We start from the raw sequence: 19,955 nt of genomic DNA on the forward strand, positions 1-19,955 counted from the left end.
TGATTTGTGAGGTTTGATTTCTGTTTCTGGTCTACAGGTTATTATTGTTATTTTTTGACCGTTTGATATTATAGGCCATCTGTATTTGAGCACCTTGCCTTTTCCTGCTTTCTGTGGTTGGGTCCACTGCAAAATCACAACAGTTATTGTATGAGCAGGGATGTCAAACATTAAGAAGGCTCTACAGGGCTGATAAACTTGACTTTCCATTCGTGGATGTGGAGTGTACATTTAATTATAAATAATATATATTTTTGGGGCCAGGTTTCTATGGTAGCCTTCTGTGTATTTAATCACAAATGACAAAGAGAGTGGCGTGAAAGGTTTATTACGAGAATAGGGTCTCTCTCTCATTAGCTGTACCGCTTATCCTCGTTAGGGTCGCGGGGAGAATAGGGTCTGTTCGATCTAATTGTTTATGCACTGAGGATTTAGTTGTCTTTCTAAATTCGTTTTGAACATCAAAGCAAAGTATGCAACAACACAAACTGGTAAATATATGGATGTTAATTTACCCTTACATATTTCTCTCCAATTCAGTTCAATAATAATTTATTCCAGCAAATTGCTTAGGTTAGGTCAGGGATCAGTTCTTGAGACGAATGCAATGCTTTGGTGAACCCTAGTGATTTCCTGACGTTTTGGGAAATTGTATGATAATGGAAAATTAGATGGTTTCTGTAGGAGGGCAAACATGACAAAAACATTCTTAACATACACAAACACATAATGCATATAGTATGTGTTGCCCTCCTTAGAAGGCTTATATAAAGCTTTTAATCTGTGAAAGTATAGAAAGTATTTTATCCTTCACATTTATTAAATGCTGTATGTGAGAGACCAAGGTTACATGCTCTTGTACATTAGTATTTGTAAAAGTTTTGGCTCTGTCACTCATAGCCTCCCTCTCCTCTCCATTCCTCTCCTCTCCTCCCTTTGATAAAAAGGGAGGGAGAAAAAAAACAAAACAAAAAGGCGAGTGCGCTCCCAGTCTATCGGAAGTTGAGCTCGCTCACATTTTCTGCAGAAGTTTCGTTGGACAGACCTGCACTGCTGAAGCTGATCAAGGTAGAAAATAACACCCCCTTTGCACGTTTGCCGAATGCATGCTTGTGCAGTAAACTTTTGCGACGCAATTAAACCCTTAGATTTATCGCTTGGTTGTTTCCATGCAAATACTGCTTGAATGCAAAATGTTTATCTTACTCTCAAATGTTATGTTCTTCACAAAGTGCGCTCTTTAGAGCGGTATTTCTCATGGTTTTGTCTATACATGTGTGTAAATTACCGTTTACCACCAATAATGTATTGTCTTAAATTCATCACCAGCTTTTGAAAAACGAATTTACTATACAGAGTTAGCACGTGTGGGTATGGGCGTGCACGCGCTGAGGTTTAAATGGCTTTCCCACCCACAATTTAACTCAAAATCCACCTGATTATCCCAAAAAAATGAAAAGGTTTGAGTTAAGCTTGACTTTTTTTCTTAGCTCTACTTTAACAAGACGACCCGGCAAAAAGCCACGTGCCTTTTAAAAGCAATAGGGTCTGGTAAAATAATTTTTACCCTCTGCGCACAAAGACATCATTGATTCCCCGAATGGTAGTGCAGCAGGGTACTTTTGTATCGCACAGTGGTTTCTGGTCGTGAAACAGATGTTACATATATTTTAACGAGATGAAAATCACTTGAGAGAGCTGCATGATTAAGAACGTTTTAAACAGCACAAGAGGTTAGACTTTAAAGGTGTCATTAGATTAAAGACACTCAACCCCAAGATTTCTTGAGAGTAACATGCTAAGATATCTTTTTGGTTAATACTGTGTTTCTGTAATCTGAATAATACAGCAAAATGCCCCCGTATTTATCTATCTCCGTTTTGCCATTAACTAAGGGTGGGCAGATAGATCCAAATATTTATATTATAGCTACAGACTGAGCTATGGATCAGATCGACTCTATTGTTTTAGGATTATACTGTCTTCCTTTTTATAACTAGCACTACAATAAAAGTGTTCGGTGTTGTAAGATTACACATACAATTAAATCTTCAAAGTTGATTCACTTGTGTGTTTCTGCTTTATTTGACTTAAAATATTGTACACTGGAAGGTATTTAGTTGTGCTGTTGACATTCTCATACAGTTTGTGTATTTTTGTTACGTTGCCCATCGGCTTTTGTTGTGAATCAATTGTTTATTGGAAGTATTTCATTTTTCATACTATTCAATTTGTTTTTACATTGTATTGTTTTCACTATTCACAATTTGATTTTGTTTTTAGAATAGCATGCAATGGGAGGTATTATTGTTGGTCATGTTTACATAGTTCTCATCTCATTAGCTACACCGCTTATCCTCAATAGGGTCGCGGGGGTGCTGGAGCCCATCCCAGCAATCATTGGGCAGTGGGCAGGGGACACCCTGAACTGGTTGCCAGCCAATCGCAGGGCACACAGGGACAGACAACTCACTCGCTCATTCACACCTAGGGACAATTTGGACCGGCCAATTCACCTGAAATGCATGTTTTTGGAATGTGGGAGGAAACCGGAGTGCCCGGAGGAAACCCACGCAAGCACGGGGAGAACATACCAACTCCGCACAGGAAGTCTGGAGCTGGATTTGAACCCACGCAGGAGGTTCCCAAGACATGAACTGTGCCACACATGCGCTAACCACTGCGCCGCCGTGCTGCCTGATTACATAGTTATATTTGCATTTTCATCGCATTACTGCTTTTTTGTTTGACTCTCTTGACTTTTGTTCTGATAGTTTTGGTTTTTGAAATTATTGAATTTGTACTGCCCAAGTTTGGATTGTAACTATTTACACATGCATTATCTCACATCCTGTCTTTTGAAGACCAAGTTAAAATTTTAGTGCCTAAAATCTCCAAGCTGTGTCTATATATAATTTAAACAAACGCAAGGGGGAAGTAGGTCCATTATTCATCCATCCATCCATTATCTGCACCGCTTATCCTCAGTAGGGTCGCGGGGGTGCTGTAGCCCATCTCAGCTATTTTCGGGCAGTGGGCAGGAGACACCCTGAATTGGTTGCCTGCCAGTCACAGGGCACACAGAGACGGACAACTCACTCGCTCATTCACACCTAGGGACAATTTGTACAATCCAATTCACCTGACATGCATGTTTTTAGAATGTGGGAGGAAACCGGAGTGCCCGGCAGAAACCCACGCAAGTGATCATGAAATTTCCGAAGAAAACGTATCAGTAACTATCGATACTACTCTGTATTTACTTGGTTCAGATCAATCCCTAAATTCCAAGTATTGTCCAACTCTGCCATTTATTGTCATCTTACAATGACAGTACAGATGCTCAGGGCTAAGGTAATGACCAATAATGGCTCATGCTGATCCATGTGTGAAGAAACTGTAAAAAAAGTAAAGTCTCGTGTGTGGGCATTTAAAAACGTAGCATCCCCATGCTTCAAGACCCACACCGAGAAAGCTATTCCTGACTTTATGATTTGGCAATTTGCAACCTCTTAAACAGACAGCCCCGGTTTCCACGGGAACCTAGAACTAGCAAAATAAGGCTGCATAAAACATTTGAGGTATGAATATCAACAGCTGTGTAGTAAGTCTTACCAAATGTATGCCTTTAGACACACATCTACTGAGATGAAATATGACCATTGTAGCCCACACAAATACACGCTGCAAAAGAAATATACAGGAAAGTGGAATAGAAAACATCTGGCCTTTAATGGAACTCTGATTTGTATTCAAATCCCTTACTCTCACATTTGAACCTTTAGGCTGGTTGCCTACCCCTTAACAGTCCACATACAATAAAAAGGTATGCTTTCAAATGTGTATTCAAGCAGGTTTCATAACATTCTGTAGAACATGATTTACTGTGCATGTACTGGTCCTGTAAAGTTTTATTGACATGGTAGAAAGCACTTAAGTAATTTGCCTCGTTGTAACTCAATGTTTTGCCCAGTTTTAAAATCACCCAGCAATTTATACTATGCTGTTTTACTTAATTTCCCTGTGAGCCTTACTTTTTGTCTCAGTATCTTGTGTGTCACACAATAACTTGTGATCATTATTAGTAACAAAATAATAAACTCGGCTGTAAACATGAAGAATATTGTTAAAATTCAATACTGAGGAGTAATGATATTTTTCATTCCTACAGACTAAAGGCAACGCTTGTCTGGAATCTATCTGCAAAGCCAGCGTTGTCTTCTACCTCTTCATACAACATGAATGCACACAGAATCATCTTGTGTTTCTGCTGGGTACTGCAGTGTATCTATCCCTGCTTTTGTCAGAGGGACTGCACAAGTGTAGAATGCCCAGTGCTAGACAACTGTATTGAGACATTCCTGGAGAGTAATGGCTGCTGTCCCATTTGCAAACAAAAAGGCTGCCCGTGTGAAGGTTACCAGTATTACGACTGTCTTCAAGCAGGCTTCCGCAAGGGGAAAGTCCCAGAAGGGGAATCTTACTTGGTGGATTTCGGGAGCACTGAATGTGTTTGTCCTGAGGGAGGGGGGACAATAAGTTGTCATTTTATGGACTGTCCTGAAATTTCCCAGAACTGCATTGACATTTTACACCCTGCAGATGGATGTCCACAATGTGGACAAATTGGTTGCACCCATGACAGCCAAAAGTTTGAAGCAGGTCACACCTTTCAGATTGACCAGTGTCAGTTTTGCCACTGTCCAGATGAGGGGGGTAAACTCATGTGCTCGCACGTTCCTGGCTGCGACTTCCAGAGTGTTAATAAGGCCACACAGGTTGCCACCACTGAGAACACCAAACCTTTGAAAGAAACGCACAGCCGTGACTCTAAATCCAAGGCCGTGTTGGGAAACACCCTCCCACTTTATAAGGAAGATACACCCAGTTTTGGCACAGAAGATTATGACGACAAACAGTTTAGGCCGACACCATCCCCTATCCAGAATCTGGTACAATCCACTGTAGTTCCCCTTGCTCACCCTGAATCAAGCTCCAATTCCAATGATGACAAAAGGAGTGTGCTCAGGGATCCACAAAGAATTATTGAATTAGAGGATGATGACATACAAAACCAAGATTCAACAACCACATTCACTCAGCAAGAGACTTCAACATTTCATACAACACTAAAAGTATCTTCAGAAAACCACAGTTCGCAGCAAAAAAGTAAAGGAAACAGCGGTTTGAGAAGAACAGTGGATGATGGGGCACACAAAACGGATCAAATACTCTTTAGCCACCACACAGAGAATCAAGGTAATCGAGTTATTGTCTCAGATGCGATCCTTTCCAGCAGCCATCATGGACAAGGAGTCTCATCGCTATTCATGGAAGCTTCTAATGAGGAAGCTCATGGTCCACAGTCCTCGATTCAGCTCCAACCCACCTGGAGAACTCCTGTCAGGATGAGGGAAGTTGGAGAGCAGCAGCCACATGGTCAACCTCAAAACCTCTCTGACTACAGAAGCCAGCATCTAGATGGAGAGATGGAAGGTAAGTTTTTTTCCCCCTTGTCATTGTCAGTAAAAGTTATAACAATCCAATGAAGAACCACCCAAGGCCACAATACAATGAGCTAATTTGTGTCCCAAGGACAATATAGAGTTCCAATCTAGGGTGACATATTCAAGTGACACATGCATTATCTCACATCCTGTCTTTTGAGGACCAATTCATAATCATATTACTTTGAATGGCAGAGTGCCAGGAAAAGCAATACAATTAAGCGCAACAAGTGTGTTTTCCACAGATAGCATTTCTTTGAAAGGGAAAAGTAATGTAGGTGATTATAAGAAAATATTTACATTTATCAGTTACTGTGGGAATTAAAAACTAGTACAATGGCTCCTGTTGTTTGTGGCGGACAGGAAACTGGTAAGCATGTTGATGACAAAATTGATGATGGCACATACAAAGGTTTTCAGCCAGGAACAGACGAGCCCCTTTTGGAGCAGGGGAAATTATTGTATCGATTTTACGTGAAAGGGGAGGCGCTGGGTTGGAAGTTGTACGGTGGAACTGTGGGTGGAAGAGTGACGCTGCCGCAGGCGCTAAATGGCTGACAATTGTTGTTTGAATGTCTTCGCTTTAAATGTATCTAGGTAATTAGCTAGCTATTGGGACATTGTTGTACCGCGTTTTTAGTTTTAAGGCGACCTCATATGGGTAATGGTTGAGGGCATTGTTTGAATAAACAGCAACTAAATAAAATAAGTCTGGTTATTCAGGACATTGTTCAATATTTGCCTAGCTAGCGAAAATGGGGATACTTCAGAGTAAGGAATTCACAAGAAGTATTTATTATTAATTGATGAAGTTTGGTTGTGAAACCAGTTGTCATCATGTTGATTTATGTTCTATGAATAAAATTCTGTAGTTTTAATTCCATGCGTCTTATAGTCCTGTGTGCCTTTATATATGAAAAAAATTGCAAAAAGGACTATTTTGGGAAGGTGCGCTTTATAATCCGATGCGCCTTATAATGTGAAAAATACGGCATTTAAAAAATGCCAGATTTTTGCCAAGGCCTGCTACGCCTTCTTTTATCAGCACCTGGCCTACATACTGTATTTGTATGTTAAATGCATTGCAAAGGTTTTCTGTGGCAACGGTTCTGGGGTGTTGAGTTCCTGAAATGAAGTCAGGTATTCTCATTTATATTTGCACTCCTTAGGGAATGCTACAGGCCATGTCACGCCCGGCTCAAGTGTAAGATGGAATTCAGCCTTTCAAATAGATATGGAGTGAACAAGATATAAGATCGATAACAACTTGTATGATCATCAGTCAGACTATTCAATGGATTATTGATAAATTGTTGTTTTTACGGTGTAATTTTTTTTTATGATAAACATCATTGGGTAGAATAAAAAAGCTATTTTGGTATTTCGGTATAGGTATTCAATTCGCAAAGGAAGAAAGCGTCTTAGTTTCTTGAACTGGATGGATACCTTTTCTTTTTTAAAACAGCTGACCTATGCTGTGGTCCAAAAATAAATGTGTTGCACTCACAGTAAGGGACTTGGTCGAGCTCATTTGTTCTGTCAGTCTATACAGAAGCCGAATGTGCACAGGAGAAAACGAGTTGTTGGGATTGATCGTGCCTTCTGATGCTGGGCTGGACTTAGTGTGAGATTTCTTGTGGGTTGTACCTGAAAATGGCATAAGACTTGTGTGATAAATGAGGCCGCTGTAGTGACTTGATTGCCAGACACAACTCACTGCTCCCCACAAAGCGGGTGTGATTCCCTGTTTCTCGTGAGGCTGCTACTTTCCCAAGCTTGCTAGTAATCAGCTCAGCTCCACATACTGGATGTTCATTTCCTTGTTACCATTTTCAAACATATCATATAAAATAGAATAGTCTTATTTTCATTGATAACATAGTGAACATTGTTTGCAACAAAATTAGTCATGGCACAGATAAGAGAAAAATTAGATAGGGATTTTTTTTTTAAAAGGTTGTGTTGAGAGGCTGTCCTAAGTTGTAAGTGCCATTTCCTTTGATAATAGTGCAAATGAAAATGGTGCAATGGAAAGTAGTGCAATTGCATTTAGGAGCAAACCCATTTTCAATACCTCTGGCAAGATATCCATCTTTTACAGTCTCGTGCTCTTGTTTAGGGTGGTGATTGCTCTGGGAAAGAAACAGTCTCTGAGGACGACCCTGTGCTACCTAATGAGCAGATAATTAGATGGTAAAAAGAAATAAAATGTAATCAGCTGCCACCAATTGATGTGGATGAATGGTACATTTCCCCAGCTGGTCAACAAGAAAGCCAAAATACTCTTGTATGCTTTTTTTTTCTTTTAAAAATGAAATTGTTTCCTGCGGCACACGTGACAAGCTGTCATGATCAGGGTTGGGTAGGGTTACTTTAACTGGATTACTTTCAATTACTTTTGGATTACTCCAATACCAAATATGCTAATAAAAGACAAAAGAAACTAAATGTGAATAAAATTACTAAATTTAGTGCAGGCTTGGGGAGTAACAGAATACATGGAACGGCAAAAGTGATGTTGGCAAGCTGTTTGGATTTATTTTCATTTTGTTTCTGTCGCATTTTATGTTAGTTTTGCCAGAGATCAAAGCCAGGAGAGAAAGCTTACCATGTGTTGTGAGTCATCATTTTATTCATATTTAGTTTCTTTTGTCTTTTATTAGCATATTTGGTATTGGAGTAATCCAAAAGTAATTGACAGTAATCAAGTTAAAGTAACCCTACCCAACCCTGGTCATGATACACCAGTGTGCCATGGTACAATGGTTGAAAAACACTGTGTTAGATGGAATCATATTGCGTTGATTAATAATAGCTCGTAGCCTGTGTTTTTTTTTTGACAGGGTGGGTAAATTGATTTCTGTTGAAAAAATAGCCTAGATTTTTCCTCAAAAAAGGGTATTCTATTGCCAAAGCATATGACATGTAAGAAAAGAGTTAAACAGAGACTTTTTTTCTGAAATGCAAGGTGAATTCCAGAGTTGACCTTTGCCAGTGTGTCACTCTGACTGACAAGTATGAATAAAGTCAATCTGGGGTTGAACTGGGTTGTCTCCCTTTTTCTTCCTTTACAAAAATTCCAGTAAATCTGACATCTATCAAATTTCTTCAATGAACGCCTCATGCACTTGTAGTGTGCTACACGATACTGCTTAAAAACTTTGCCCTTGACACAGAAAAAATAACTGAAGACACAATGAATAGGCATGTTTATGAAGATATAAGCAGATCCAAAATAAATCAAATTATTTGTTACATTCCTAAAATAATCACTTACACTCTCCTGGTCTTGCTCCGCACATGCCAGAATCAAGACATCTGGTGCTTGGAATCAACCTTTCTCGGTCTCTGCTTTGAAAACAGAACTTGGAATGAAACAAGTTCAAAGAGGAAATGAATAGAAAGGTTAAAAACGCGTAGAGCTTCATTTTTACATACTTAACCAATTAGATATGTATTTTCTGAGCAGATGCAGAGCTTCTTAAAATCAATTCGTCCTGTGTTTTTGAGAAAAACCCAATACGTGTAACAAGAAAGCTGTACACCATTTGTCTTGAGCGCATGGAAAAGTTTTTCATCCTGCCTTAAGAAGCGCTTTAGTTTTAGCTTCTCTCGCAATGTGCTTACTTGCATCTGTTTGCAGTTTGGTTGCCTTTTTAGGCAAGTACTCAAGTGCCACTATTAGATTAAAATTATGCTGTTTATTATGGGAGAAAAGCAATTGAAGTACAAATGCTTAGCCTGGCTATAGGATTGGGGGTTGGTTGGTATGTGCAGTGCCGTGAACACGTATTTGCCCCTTCTCGATTTCAGTGTTTTTGCATCCAATTTTAATACCAAACTGAAATAATATAATATCATTTTTTAGGGTAAAAAACAAAACCTATTTGGCCCCATGTGAAAAGTAATAGATAGATAGATAGATACTTTATTCATTCCCGTAGGGAAATTCACACTTCCATCAGTATCCTTGTGTTGAAAAATAAAATAATAAAATAAGAGATATAGAATACAAAAATACCCAATATGACGTGTTGATATAGAGTACTGTATTTAAATCGTGCTACGGAAAATACACACTGTAATAAAAATAGGGTAATATGCAAATGTGGGAAGGGGTTTAATGTGGGCTTTTACTCCCCCGGGTGGAGTTAAAGAGCCTCATGGCATGAGGAAGAAATGATCCCCTCAGTCTGTCCGTGTGACAGCAGTCTGTCGCTGAAGCTGCTCTTCTGTTTGGAGATGATGCCGTGAGGTGGTTGTAATGAATTGTCCATGGTTGACCGCAGCTTGTGCACGTCTCTCAGCTCCAGTTGTCTGGCTGTCCAGCTCTGTGCCCGCAACAGAGCCCGCCTTCCTCACCAGTCATTGCCCCCTGAACCTAATACAGTAGTGAGTTGGGCCACCTTTGGTAGTCATAACATAAATCAAACGTTGACGATAATTGGTAATGAGTCTTTTACAAAGCTATTTAGGAATTTTGGCCCACTCTTCTTTGCAAAATTGTTTCAAATATGCCATATTGGAGGGTTTTTTTTTTTTAGCATGGATTGCTAGTCTAAGGTCACACCACAGCTTTTCAATTGGTTTTAAACCTGGACTTTGACGTGCCCACTCCAGAACCTTGATTTGCAGCCTCAGGACCAGGAAAACTAGTGGTTGACGGAATCTTGAATTCTGGTGTTTTCCACAAGATCCGGTATATGTAGGCTTTTTCACTCTAATTGTTCTGTGCCTTGCCTGTGAAGGGAAAGTCCTCAGAAGGAACAGCCACAAAAAAGAAAACAGTGTATCACATTTTTATTGTTCTATGATGTCAGCTGTCTTTTGAAGCTTTGTGTATTGCCCAAAGCAAATCCGAATAGCTTGCATCATCATACTTTGACCCTATTTAAGAAAAAAAATAATGCAATTTTTGGCTGAGTCTCAACGATATTAAGAGAAGTTGTCAGTCAAAACATCATACGGCTTTCATGGCAATGAAATCATTTTTACAGCAGAGGAAGACTCCCTGGAATGTCACAACCAGCTGTTAAACGGAATTGTGTCTTTCAGAAGTCATGATACCTAAATAAGGGGAGTCAAAAATACGGCCCGTGGGGCCGGATAAGGCCCTCAAACAGATTCAATCCAGCTCAAGCGAAAAATGAGTGAAATCACGTTAAACAATGACTTGCAGTTTAAAATATGTCCTCTGAAGGTCACCAAAACCAGGCACCACTCCCAAAGCACCCACCTACGGTAGCTTTACAGTATATGCTGGTTACCATTTTTTAATCATAGAAAATTTGAATAAATTTCCATCCTTTTGTTATTTAACTAAAAATAGAAGTCATGGACGCACTGTTTAAGACAATAAGATTGTTCTCACGTTTGGTGCGTAGATGTCTCTCCATTCAGAACATTTGCTACTAAAGAACAAAATATTGGTCAGCATCAGGATTAAGAATAAAAAACTAAAAAATAGCGCCTGAGTGTTTTTGCAGAAGTGTAAAGAAGCTTTAGCCCCTTTCTAAAATATAAAATCTATAAAAGTTCCCAAATTTCCATAAATATTTTTCTCAAAAACAAGCTAAAAATTGCTCTTAAATTAATGTTTGTGGGCTAATTTTGTCACTTTACAATTTGCATGAGTTTCCTTTAGTTAAATGAACTGTAGTGGAAATTATTTCAATTAATTGATGTTTTGCTTTTTTTCTGACATTTGATACTGACTGCAAGATATTAGATATTAGTGAAAGGAAACAAATATTGAGGAAACTTGAGGAAAATTGTTTCATAAATCTTACACCTCTGAATCATAATTTTAATGTGAGCCTCCGAAAAATCCCCAGCCATACAGCAAAGGCACAATATTTATGCCATTATTTACCGGTCCAGCCTCCGAGTGTTTTTACTACCATATGGCCCTTGAGGTAAAATTAGATTGACACCTCTGCTCTTAAAATAACTAGAATTAGAATTGTCTCCATTGTGGTCTTAACAATGTAGTGAAATTGTTTACACCAAGATTAGACGTGTCACTCCAGGATAAACATGTGAATAAATACTTAAATGAGAAAATAAGATTTAAAAAAAAAAAAAAGCTTGTTAATAAAAATAGGTAAATCTTTACAAGGTAGTGCAAGTAAGTACGGTACAAGTTAAGATGAGACAAAAATGTTCAACTGTATCAACTGACGATTGAAATAAAAGTTATTAAAAGCTTGATGTTTTTCAAACACAGGATTATCTCAAACCACTTCAACTGTATGGGTTCTCGATTGTTTTAGAAGCATAACTTCTGATTATTAGCAGCATGTTGCTGGCTTTATATTGCTTTTGACGGGGATCAACAAAAGGTGGCTCTGGAGATGCATGCGGCTCTTTGGTGCTCCCTAGTGGCTCCCTGGCACGTTTTCCAAAATGATTGATAATGGAAAAAGATAAAATTTCTGTAGGAGTTAAAACGTGACACAAACATTTTTTGTCATGATTACCGATTTGGATCACCTGTGCCCGCTCATTTGGCGCCAGCTGCTGCGGGCTATCAGATTGGTTCCCTGTCCCTTTTTAAGCCCAGTCATTTCGCTCTCCGGTTGTCAGTCCATCAACAAACCTCTGTTGTTACGAGGCAAGCATTTTTGACCCTGACTGCCGCCTGTCCCGTTTTTGCACCTGTTTTTCCACCTGTCCGTTCCCGATCTCCCTATTTGTCTCCGGCTACGATCTGTTTTCGATCCTGACCACGTCTGCTCTCCCGTCCCGGCTTACGACCCGTTTTTTATCCCGACCATGTCTGCTGTCCCATCCCGGCTATCGACCTGTTTTTCCGTCCCTGACACCGCCATCTCCCTCTATGGAAGATCCACTTCCGTATTTGGATCACGATCCGATTGCGAGAGCGACTTGCTTCCCGCGTCCAGCGAGCACCGGATCACGGGGCTGCCCTTCCTCCTTCTATTCAATAAAATTGTGGTTAACGCTACGCATTTGGGTCCTGATTCCATTCTGGTCATGACATTTTTAACGTTTTCCAATAAATATGGATATTTACAGTTTATATATATGTATAAACAGTATGTATGTGTTGCCTTCCTTAAAAGTCTTGTATATAGCTTGCATTTTTTGGGGGGCTCCAAACATATGTTCTTGTTGTTTTTTTTGGTCCAATATGGCTCTCAATATTTTGGGTAACCCACCCCTGGCCTAAGACATGTTGAGAGCCGGATCTGTTTGTTCTACCTACATATTTTCCAAGACACTGATGTTACTGGTTTCAATTTACACAGGAAATATGTGTTGTGCTAATGGACACATATGATGACAGGCTTGGCGAAGAAAAATTCTCCTCGTGCTAACCTCAGAATTTTTTGTTAAAGAATAAAGTAGCCTCAATGATCACTAAAACAACTTGAAACTGATGAGACTTGAAGTCTATGATCAAAAGCCACAATGTCTTGGGAATAATTGCCCTTGCGCCTGGGGTCTTTTTTCTTTTTTTTCTTCTTATCCAACCATCTTTACAGTTCCCCCTGTGCCATTTGCAAAAAGTGCCTTGACTTTAAAGTACAGTATTTTCGGACTATATGTCAGTTTTTTTTTCATAGTTTGGCCAGGGGTGCGGCTTATACTCCGGTGCAGCGTATATGTTTTTTCCTTCTTAACTATGCATTTTTTGGCTGGTGCGACTTATACACGGGAGCAACTTATAGTCCGGAAATTACGGCAATTAGCTCTCCAACCTCAAAATGGCGGGTTTATCGAAATCTGTTGGGAATGAGGACCCAAGGCTAAAACGGGACACTCCTGGCCAAGACGAGATATCATTTATTCACCATTGGCTAACTAATGTTTCTTCAATTCAAGTTTTTGATAATAACACACAGCAGATTGAGGTGCACAACAAACATTCATAAGATACTTGTCATGGACCGAAACAGGAGGACGCATATGCTTAACGTTTCTCACACAAGCTTTATTTTACTGGAATGGGGCAGTCATGCACTTTAACGAAAACGCCAGTGATTCGGCGATCAATGGGCGGAAAAAGAAAGACAAGTCTGGCGTGGAACAACAGGAAGCCAGAGACCAACAATATCGATACATGTTACACGAGCCGATACCGGACAGATGGTGTCGATACTGGACAGAACCGGACTGACAGGATTGATACCAGATATAGGAGACTGGAGACAGAGATCAGACGGGAATGATACCAGACACTGGAGAACGATATCAAACAGGACAAAATGGACAGGAACGATACCGGACACTGGAGATCGATATCAAAACAGGACAAAATGGACAGGAACGATACCGGACACTGGAGATCGATATCAAACAGGACAAAATAGACGGGAACGGTACCGGGCAGGAAACTGGACAGAGTCAAAACACACATCTTGCGGGTGCAGAGGTTCGTTGACGGACTGACAAAGGGTGAGTGAGAGCACTGAGCTTAAATCGGAGGGAAGCCAATCAGTCAACGAGCCGCAGCTGGCGCCAAACTGGCGGGACCAATTGGGCTCTATGGGCAACTGTGACTACACTAGAAGGAGACTCTAGTGAACAGATGATGCAAGGTCTTTTCACGTTTTTAAGCCAGTTTTTACTGTGAGATGTTCAAATGAACTTTGTTTAACTTTTACAATATGATATAAAAGGTCTTTGATCCGACGATCCCACCTGGATTTAAAATACAACAAAAGGAGGAACATTAACATAGTTTTTGTTTGTTCATCCTTTTTCACACTAACTGGTGTGATCACTTTTTGCTGAGCATAATAGGCGGTTTTAAATGTCATTATTTTATATATTCCACAAGCATATATGAATATCCAGTGAGCACCTTTGAACAACTATCTGAATTTGAGTTAGTAGTTTAGTATTTTATTTTGCAATTATGAAGAAGAAAAATACTCATAATTTAGAAGGCGCAAAAATGAAAGGCTGAACCTTTATCAGATATTGTTACTCATGAAAATGTAAAATTAGAATACTGGACCGTTCTTTGACAAAGGATCACTGTAAAAATTGTCGTGAAAAATTCTACAATAGAGAAGCGTGCTCATCAACTTTAATTAGAGCCATTAGTTTTCAATGCATAGATTGTAGATCAGCAATATCTTCAGATGCTTGTTTTGGGAGTCATTGCTAGTCTTTTATTATGCAAACAAGCTGAAATAAAAGCATTCTTACAAAAGTGGGTGTAGATCTTAAATGTAGCCCAAGGCATCTAAAGTAATACCACTGTTTTTCTGAAGTGATTGCAATGATACCCCACAGCTATTGCATTTATTTTCTCTCCTTTGGCCAAACAAGCTTTGATATTTCTACCACTTCTAAAAAAGTTCATGATGATAAACACCATCATTTGAGAAACAAATTCTCTCTTGCTGTCATTTAAAGGGGTCATTGAAAAAGAAAAACAGGATTGCTGTTTCTCTTGCAGAGTTGGGTGTATCTGATGCAGGTTATATTTCCACTCAATCCCACTCTCATAATGGCCCCATAATCTTCTGACGATCAGTCTGGGGTGTACACGGCGCAAAAAAGATTAAGGAATAATTTGTGGTAAAATAATTTTGCTGGTTTCAGTTTTTTGGGCATCATGAGCTGTTAAGACTGTTTACCTGTATACAAGTGCTAAAAATGCAGCCTCAAACATCTATCTACCTTGTTCATATCCCTCAGGAGGGGTGACCGACAGCAATACAAACACATAAAATAACAAAAACAAATTTAAAAAGGGAAAAAGAAATAGCAAAAAAACCCAACACAAACATTTTTGGACCATGGCCAACCCAAATGCCCGAACACCCAAACAAGTCAAGCACCTCGGCACCAAAGTCGGTCATGCTTTAGTCCCTCCAGATGAAACGGTTCAGGGTGACATAACACACTCTTTGTTCAACAGCAGGGCCCGACAGCTTTCACTGGTTTACCCCTGCCACATCATACAGATTATTTGGAGGGATGAAAAAAAGGATTTTGTGAAATAAGGTCATATTGAATACAGTACCATGTTATGAAAAGGACAATTTTGCATAGTATAAGTAAGTATCCGTTTTTTTTTTTTTTTTTTTACATATCACGGAACACAAAAAGGGTCGGCATGATGTTTTTTTGTGATTGTGGTTTTTAGAGTTGGCAGTCCAAATACTGAAAAGTCCCTCCTAATCTTAATTTGTATTGACAGTTGACAGCAGTTTGGCTAACATTACCAACCAAAACTTATAGCATGAGAAGTCCATTTGTGGCTCTCCAGCATTCTTGGATCCATCATCATCTCAATAGTTATCTTTGGCTGTCTGCAGTGTAAGTTGGATTCAATTAGTCAAACAAAAATAAAGAATGTTGATTAAACTGTCCAGCCTATACCACCCTAACCTTAAAACCTTGTTCCAGACCGTTTCATTGCCCTGAACGTGCAACATGAAATAGATTTATGTCTTTAAAACGCGATGATGTTATTAGACTGCTTAACACAGCATGTTGTATGTTATCACAATTTTTCATGCTTTGATTGTTTCAACATGGACTTAAATGCCTTTCGTGACAATAATAAATCATAGATACAACTTAAATTGAATGTCAGAAATTCTTGGTTCATGATGTGAGGCTTTAGTAAGGGGTACCTTTTGTTAGATTTTTGTGCTAACGTGTTTGCTTATTTTCTAACAATTGTCGATAGAACGCATACCTCCAAAATCTTACAGACCCTAGTATTAAACATCAACATTGATGGTGCAATCACTATAGGAGGGATCGAGCCATTTCATTTCACATTTGTCACCATGAGGCTGAAGGGTAAGCTGGCCTTGACTGGGAATACCCTGAACCACTTGGCAATCTACAACAAGGGACTAGTTAGCAATAAAAAAAAAAGGTTCAAGACCTCTGTGAACAAAAATCTGGAAATGGGAGGTATGCAGAAAACATGCACACTCCATGAAGAAGGGCCTCTGCAGAGGTTTAAACTAACAACCTCTTGACTTTTACACAGATGTGATAACTGTAATGTTCTTTTGAACAGATCTGTGAAATGTCAAAGTACAAAACGTTTTAGTTAAACAATGATTACATGCATGTAATATGTTAACAATATGTTAACCCATTTTGTAACAATGACAATAAAGGTATATTCTATTTAATTCTATTCTATTCTATGTAATCACTTAACAAATAGCGTAAATGTCAGATTTATTTGGAACATGATTTAGTTTGAAGAATATATTCCTAGTAATGGAGTTTTGTTCTTAATAAATCTCTAACATAGAATCATGTTGGCGGTTTTTGTTTTTATCAGTTTATAACGTATTACCTGTATCATTGTTCAATACAAAACATGGGGAGAAATTGAGCAAATTGAAAGAAGTTGAGCAACAGAGTCTCTTCTGGCGATCCTAAACAGGCATCATCCAGTCTTGTCAAAACTATCCCTGAAGCTGAACAGGGTGAGGCATGCTTAGTACTTGGATGGAATACTAGGCAGCTGAAGCTAACCTAGCCTCCCAGGGTCAAGCCGGTCCAACTCAGTACCAGTCTTAGTCCATAGAGGGTATTGCTGGAGCCTGGAATGTCATTCGCTAATTAAAAAGAAGATGAGAAAACAAAAAAATATGAAGCCGGAGAAGCAAAGTTTAAGAAAAAATAAGAGGTAATCTATTTTTCTACCACACTTTTTTGGTTCAGAAGTGTTTACTATTTCATACACCAAATATTGCTTGAGAAAGACACCAGTCAATTTACTTCAAAGCTGGAATGCACTGCCATGTTAATGCACATTTTCCCGGTAAACTGGATAATGTGTTTTTGTGCCGTCTGCTCCTTGACCCAATTCGAAAGGAAGTGCTAATGTGTTATGCTTTCCTCCGCTCCTGCGCTGATTAGGCCAGATGTTGCAAATAAGTGCAATTTTGCTAAAATGCAATTTCAACAAGTTTCATGCCTTTTCCTGCCAAGTGAATGGGAGGGCTTGGAAATCTGAGAACAAAATTATGCTTGTCTTGATACACCATACCCAGCTGCTTTTATCTGTCTTTAGGCATGCCTTGAATTGCTGTAACAAAGTTATCTGATGGGGTCTACTGAACTCAATTTTACTTGGTACCATGTTTACTCTAATTTATAGTTGTTATTAATTTAAAACCTGCTGGTTCAAATACTGTGGTACTGTGTGCTTGTGTTTCCCAGTGTCAGTTGTGGAGCTGGTGGAGGCCTGCTGTGAGACTGGGGCAAAATGGGCTTCAGTTAGTGGTCACTGCAACCACATGGATCCACCCACCAAAGACCGACAGTCCATCTGCTGGTAAGGAGTAGAAAATCCTCGGTTTGGCGCAAAATACAAGTTGCACAATATCACATTTGTAGAGGAAATACGGGAATTTCCCCTCCAGAAACTCAAATATCATTCGATAGTTTTTCTGCTCTCATGACTATTTATTATTTGATGTGTCAAAAAGATTTATTTCACAAAATCGTGATTAGAAATCCCATTTTTTCTTTGTTTGATGATTTACAATGGGTTTAAACTTTTCACACTCTGTCATTGTAGCCACTTGGCAAAATCAAAAAGTTCATTTTATTTCTCAATAATGCACACGCAGCACCCAATCTTAACAAAAGGAACATAATTTTTTGGGGGGGAAATGTACTAAAAAGGAAAAACTGGAATAGAACATGGTCATAAAAAGTGTTGGGCGTGTTACTGAAATACAGTAATAAGTTACTAGTTACAAATTACCGTATATGCTCCCTCCACCAGCTCGGTAGCCTAGATGGGAGGGTGCCCGCTCCAAGACTAGGAGGTCGCTGGTTCAAGCCTCGGCCGAGTCATACCTAAGACTTACAACATTGGCACTCATTGCCTCCCGCTTGGTGCTCGGCATTAGGGGTTGGAATTGGGGGGTTTGGCCACCTAATGACTCCCAACACAGCAGTTGGGTCTAAAATGGCGGCGCCCTGTTTGGCTGCGGCTGCATCGGCTCGCTACTTTTTAACTGTATGGGTCAGGTGTATCGACATTTCGTTCTGTGTGCATGGTTACAAAGAATGACAATAAAAGTAAATTCTTCTATTACAGCAGACCCCCTAAAACTGCTTTGATATAGCCATTTAATAAAATACATTGAAGAAAATACACCAACCTGTGGAAGCAAAGACCCATCATATTTCTTGGTTAGTGCACTCTTGGGAGCTTGCAAGCATTTAGCTTAGACACTCCAGATCCACCCGACTCCATTCTTGGGTACCGTCAAAGACATGTTCTTTTTTTCTTCAGGTATTATGTGTTGCAAAAACTATTTTACAAATAATAATACCAAACTTCAGCACACTTTTATCGTAATTTTTTTATTCAGTATGTTATTCTATAATTCTAAATTTGGTCTGGATGCAAGGTTTTTGAGTTTTTCCTTGCCCTCATGTTGGTTCCAGATCAGGGGATGGTGTAATAATAGTCTTAAATAATAGTCTGTGCAATAACCTGTGCAGCCCTTTGAGACTCTTTGTGATTAAGGGCTATACAAATACCAAGGGATCCCTGTATATACACTAGGGAGAACATCACCATGAAAATAAATTCAGTGTTCTCGTACTATGTGCTTGAGACTGCGGCGCCCAAACCATTCACTTGTACTAAACATAAACATGCCCACTCTTTAGAGCACAGGTTTCAAACAGGCGGCCCGCGGGCCAATTCAGGCCCGCTAAGGGATTAAATCCGGCCCGCGAGACAACACTCAGAGAAGCGCAAGAGAAAAACAAGCTGCAGGTTGAAATATGTCAACTTGAGAGCCAGGTGCCTCTCACAAAGACACTGTACTTGTATCTCTCTCTCTCTCTCTCTCTCTCTCCCCCCCCCCCCTTCGTGCTTTCTTTTCTCTCTTTCTGTCTTTCTATTTCTCTTTGGATTTATTTCTTCCTCTCCCTTTCTTTTCCCCCTCTCTCATGACTTTTTATCTTTTGTTTCCCACACTCTCTCTCTTTTTCCCTGTGAGTTTGACACCCCTGCTTTAGAGAATGTGTCTGGCAGATTGAAGGTGACAATATGAATTTAAATGGTAATTTTCAGCAATCCAAGGACACTGTAAAATGTAACCTGCGTTTTATAAGTAGTGGAATAACGCACAATGTTGTAACTTAACTTTTTTTATATTAATAACGCTTTTACTGTGAAAAGTATTATTATTGTGTTTGTGGAACACGTTCCTTTGTATGTGTTAGTCCCAACACTGGGAATAAGTATTCCGATTCTATTCTCAGTACTGAGTAAGAGCATAATTTTGAGTTAGTGTTCTTTGGTAATGATGCAAAAACCAAAATTTAAAGATTGTAAGTCATTACCCGTTACAAAATAACATCCAGTTTTGTCAGGTTGGATGTTGAACTTTGGTAGATAGCTTTTTTCAGGATATCAGGTGACGTGCAGTGCCATATTTTCTCTACTGCTGAACATTTACACCA

The 19,955-nt window shown here is 39.3% G+C and overlaps 1 protein-coding gene across 1 annotated transcript in view; it reads left to right on the forward strand.

Annotated features, from left to right (window-relative positions):
- Positions 1 to 979: 979 nt before the first annotated feature.
- fbln2 (fibulin 2) overlaps positions 980 to 19,955 on the forward strand; it is a 57,667-nt gene continuing 38,691 nt past the window's right edge. The window contains exons 1-3 of the mRNA XM_088330839.1: positions 980 to 1,068; positions 4,172 to 5,496; positions 17,685 to 17,799. Of these exons, the coding sequence (XP_088186965.1) occupies positions 4,239 to 5,496; positions 17,685 to 17,799 (1,373 nt within the window). The 5' untranslated portion in view covers positions 980 to 1,068; positions 4,172 to 4,238. The remainder of the gene's footprint in view (positions 1,069 to 4,171; positions 5,497 to 17,684; positions 17,800 to 19,955) is intronic.

Source organism: Urocampus carinirostris, chromosome 3 (genome assembly GCF_059441175.1).
Source record: "Urocampus carinirostris isolate Australia breed hairy pipefish chromosome 3, RoL_Ucar_1.0, whole genome shotgun sequence".
Classification (NCBI taxonomy): Eukaryota; Metazoa; Chordata; class Actinopteri; order Syngnathiformes; family Syngnathidae; genus Urocampus; species Urocampus carinirostris.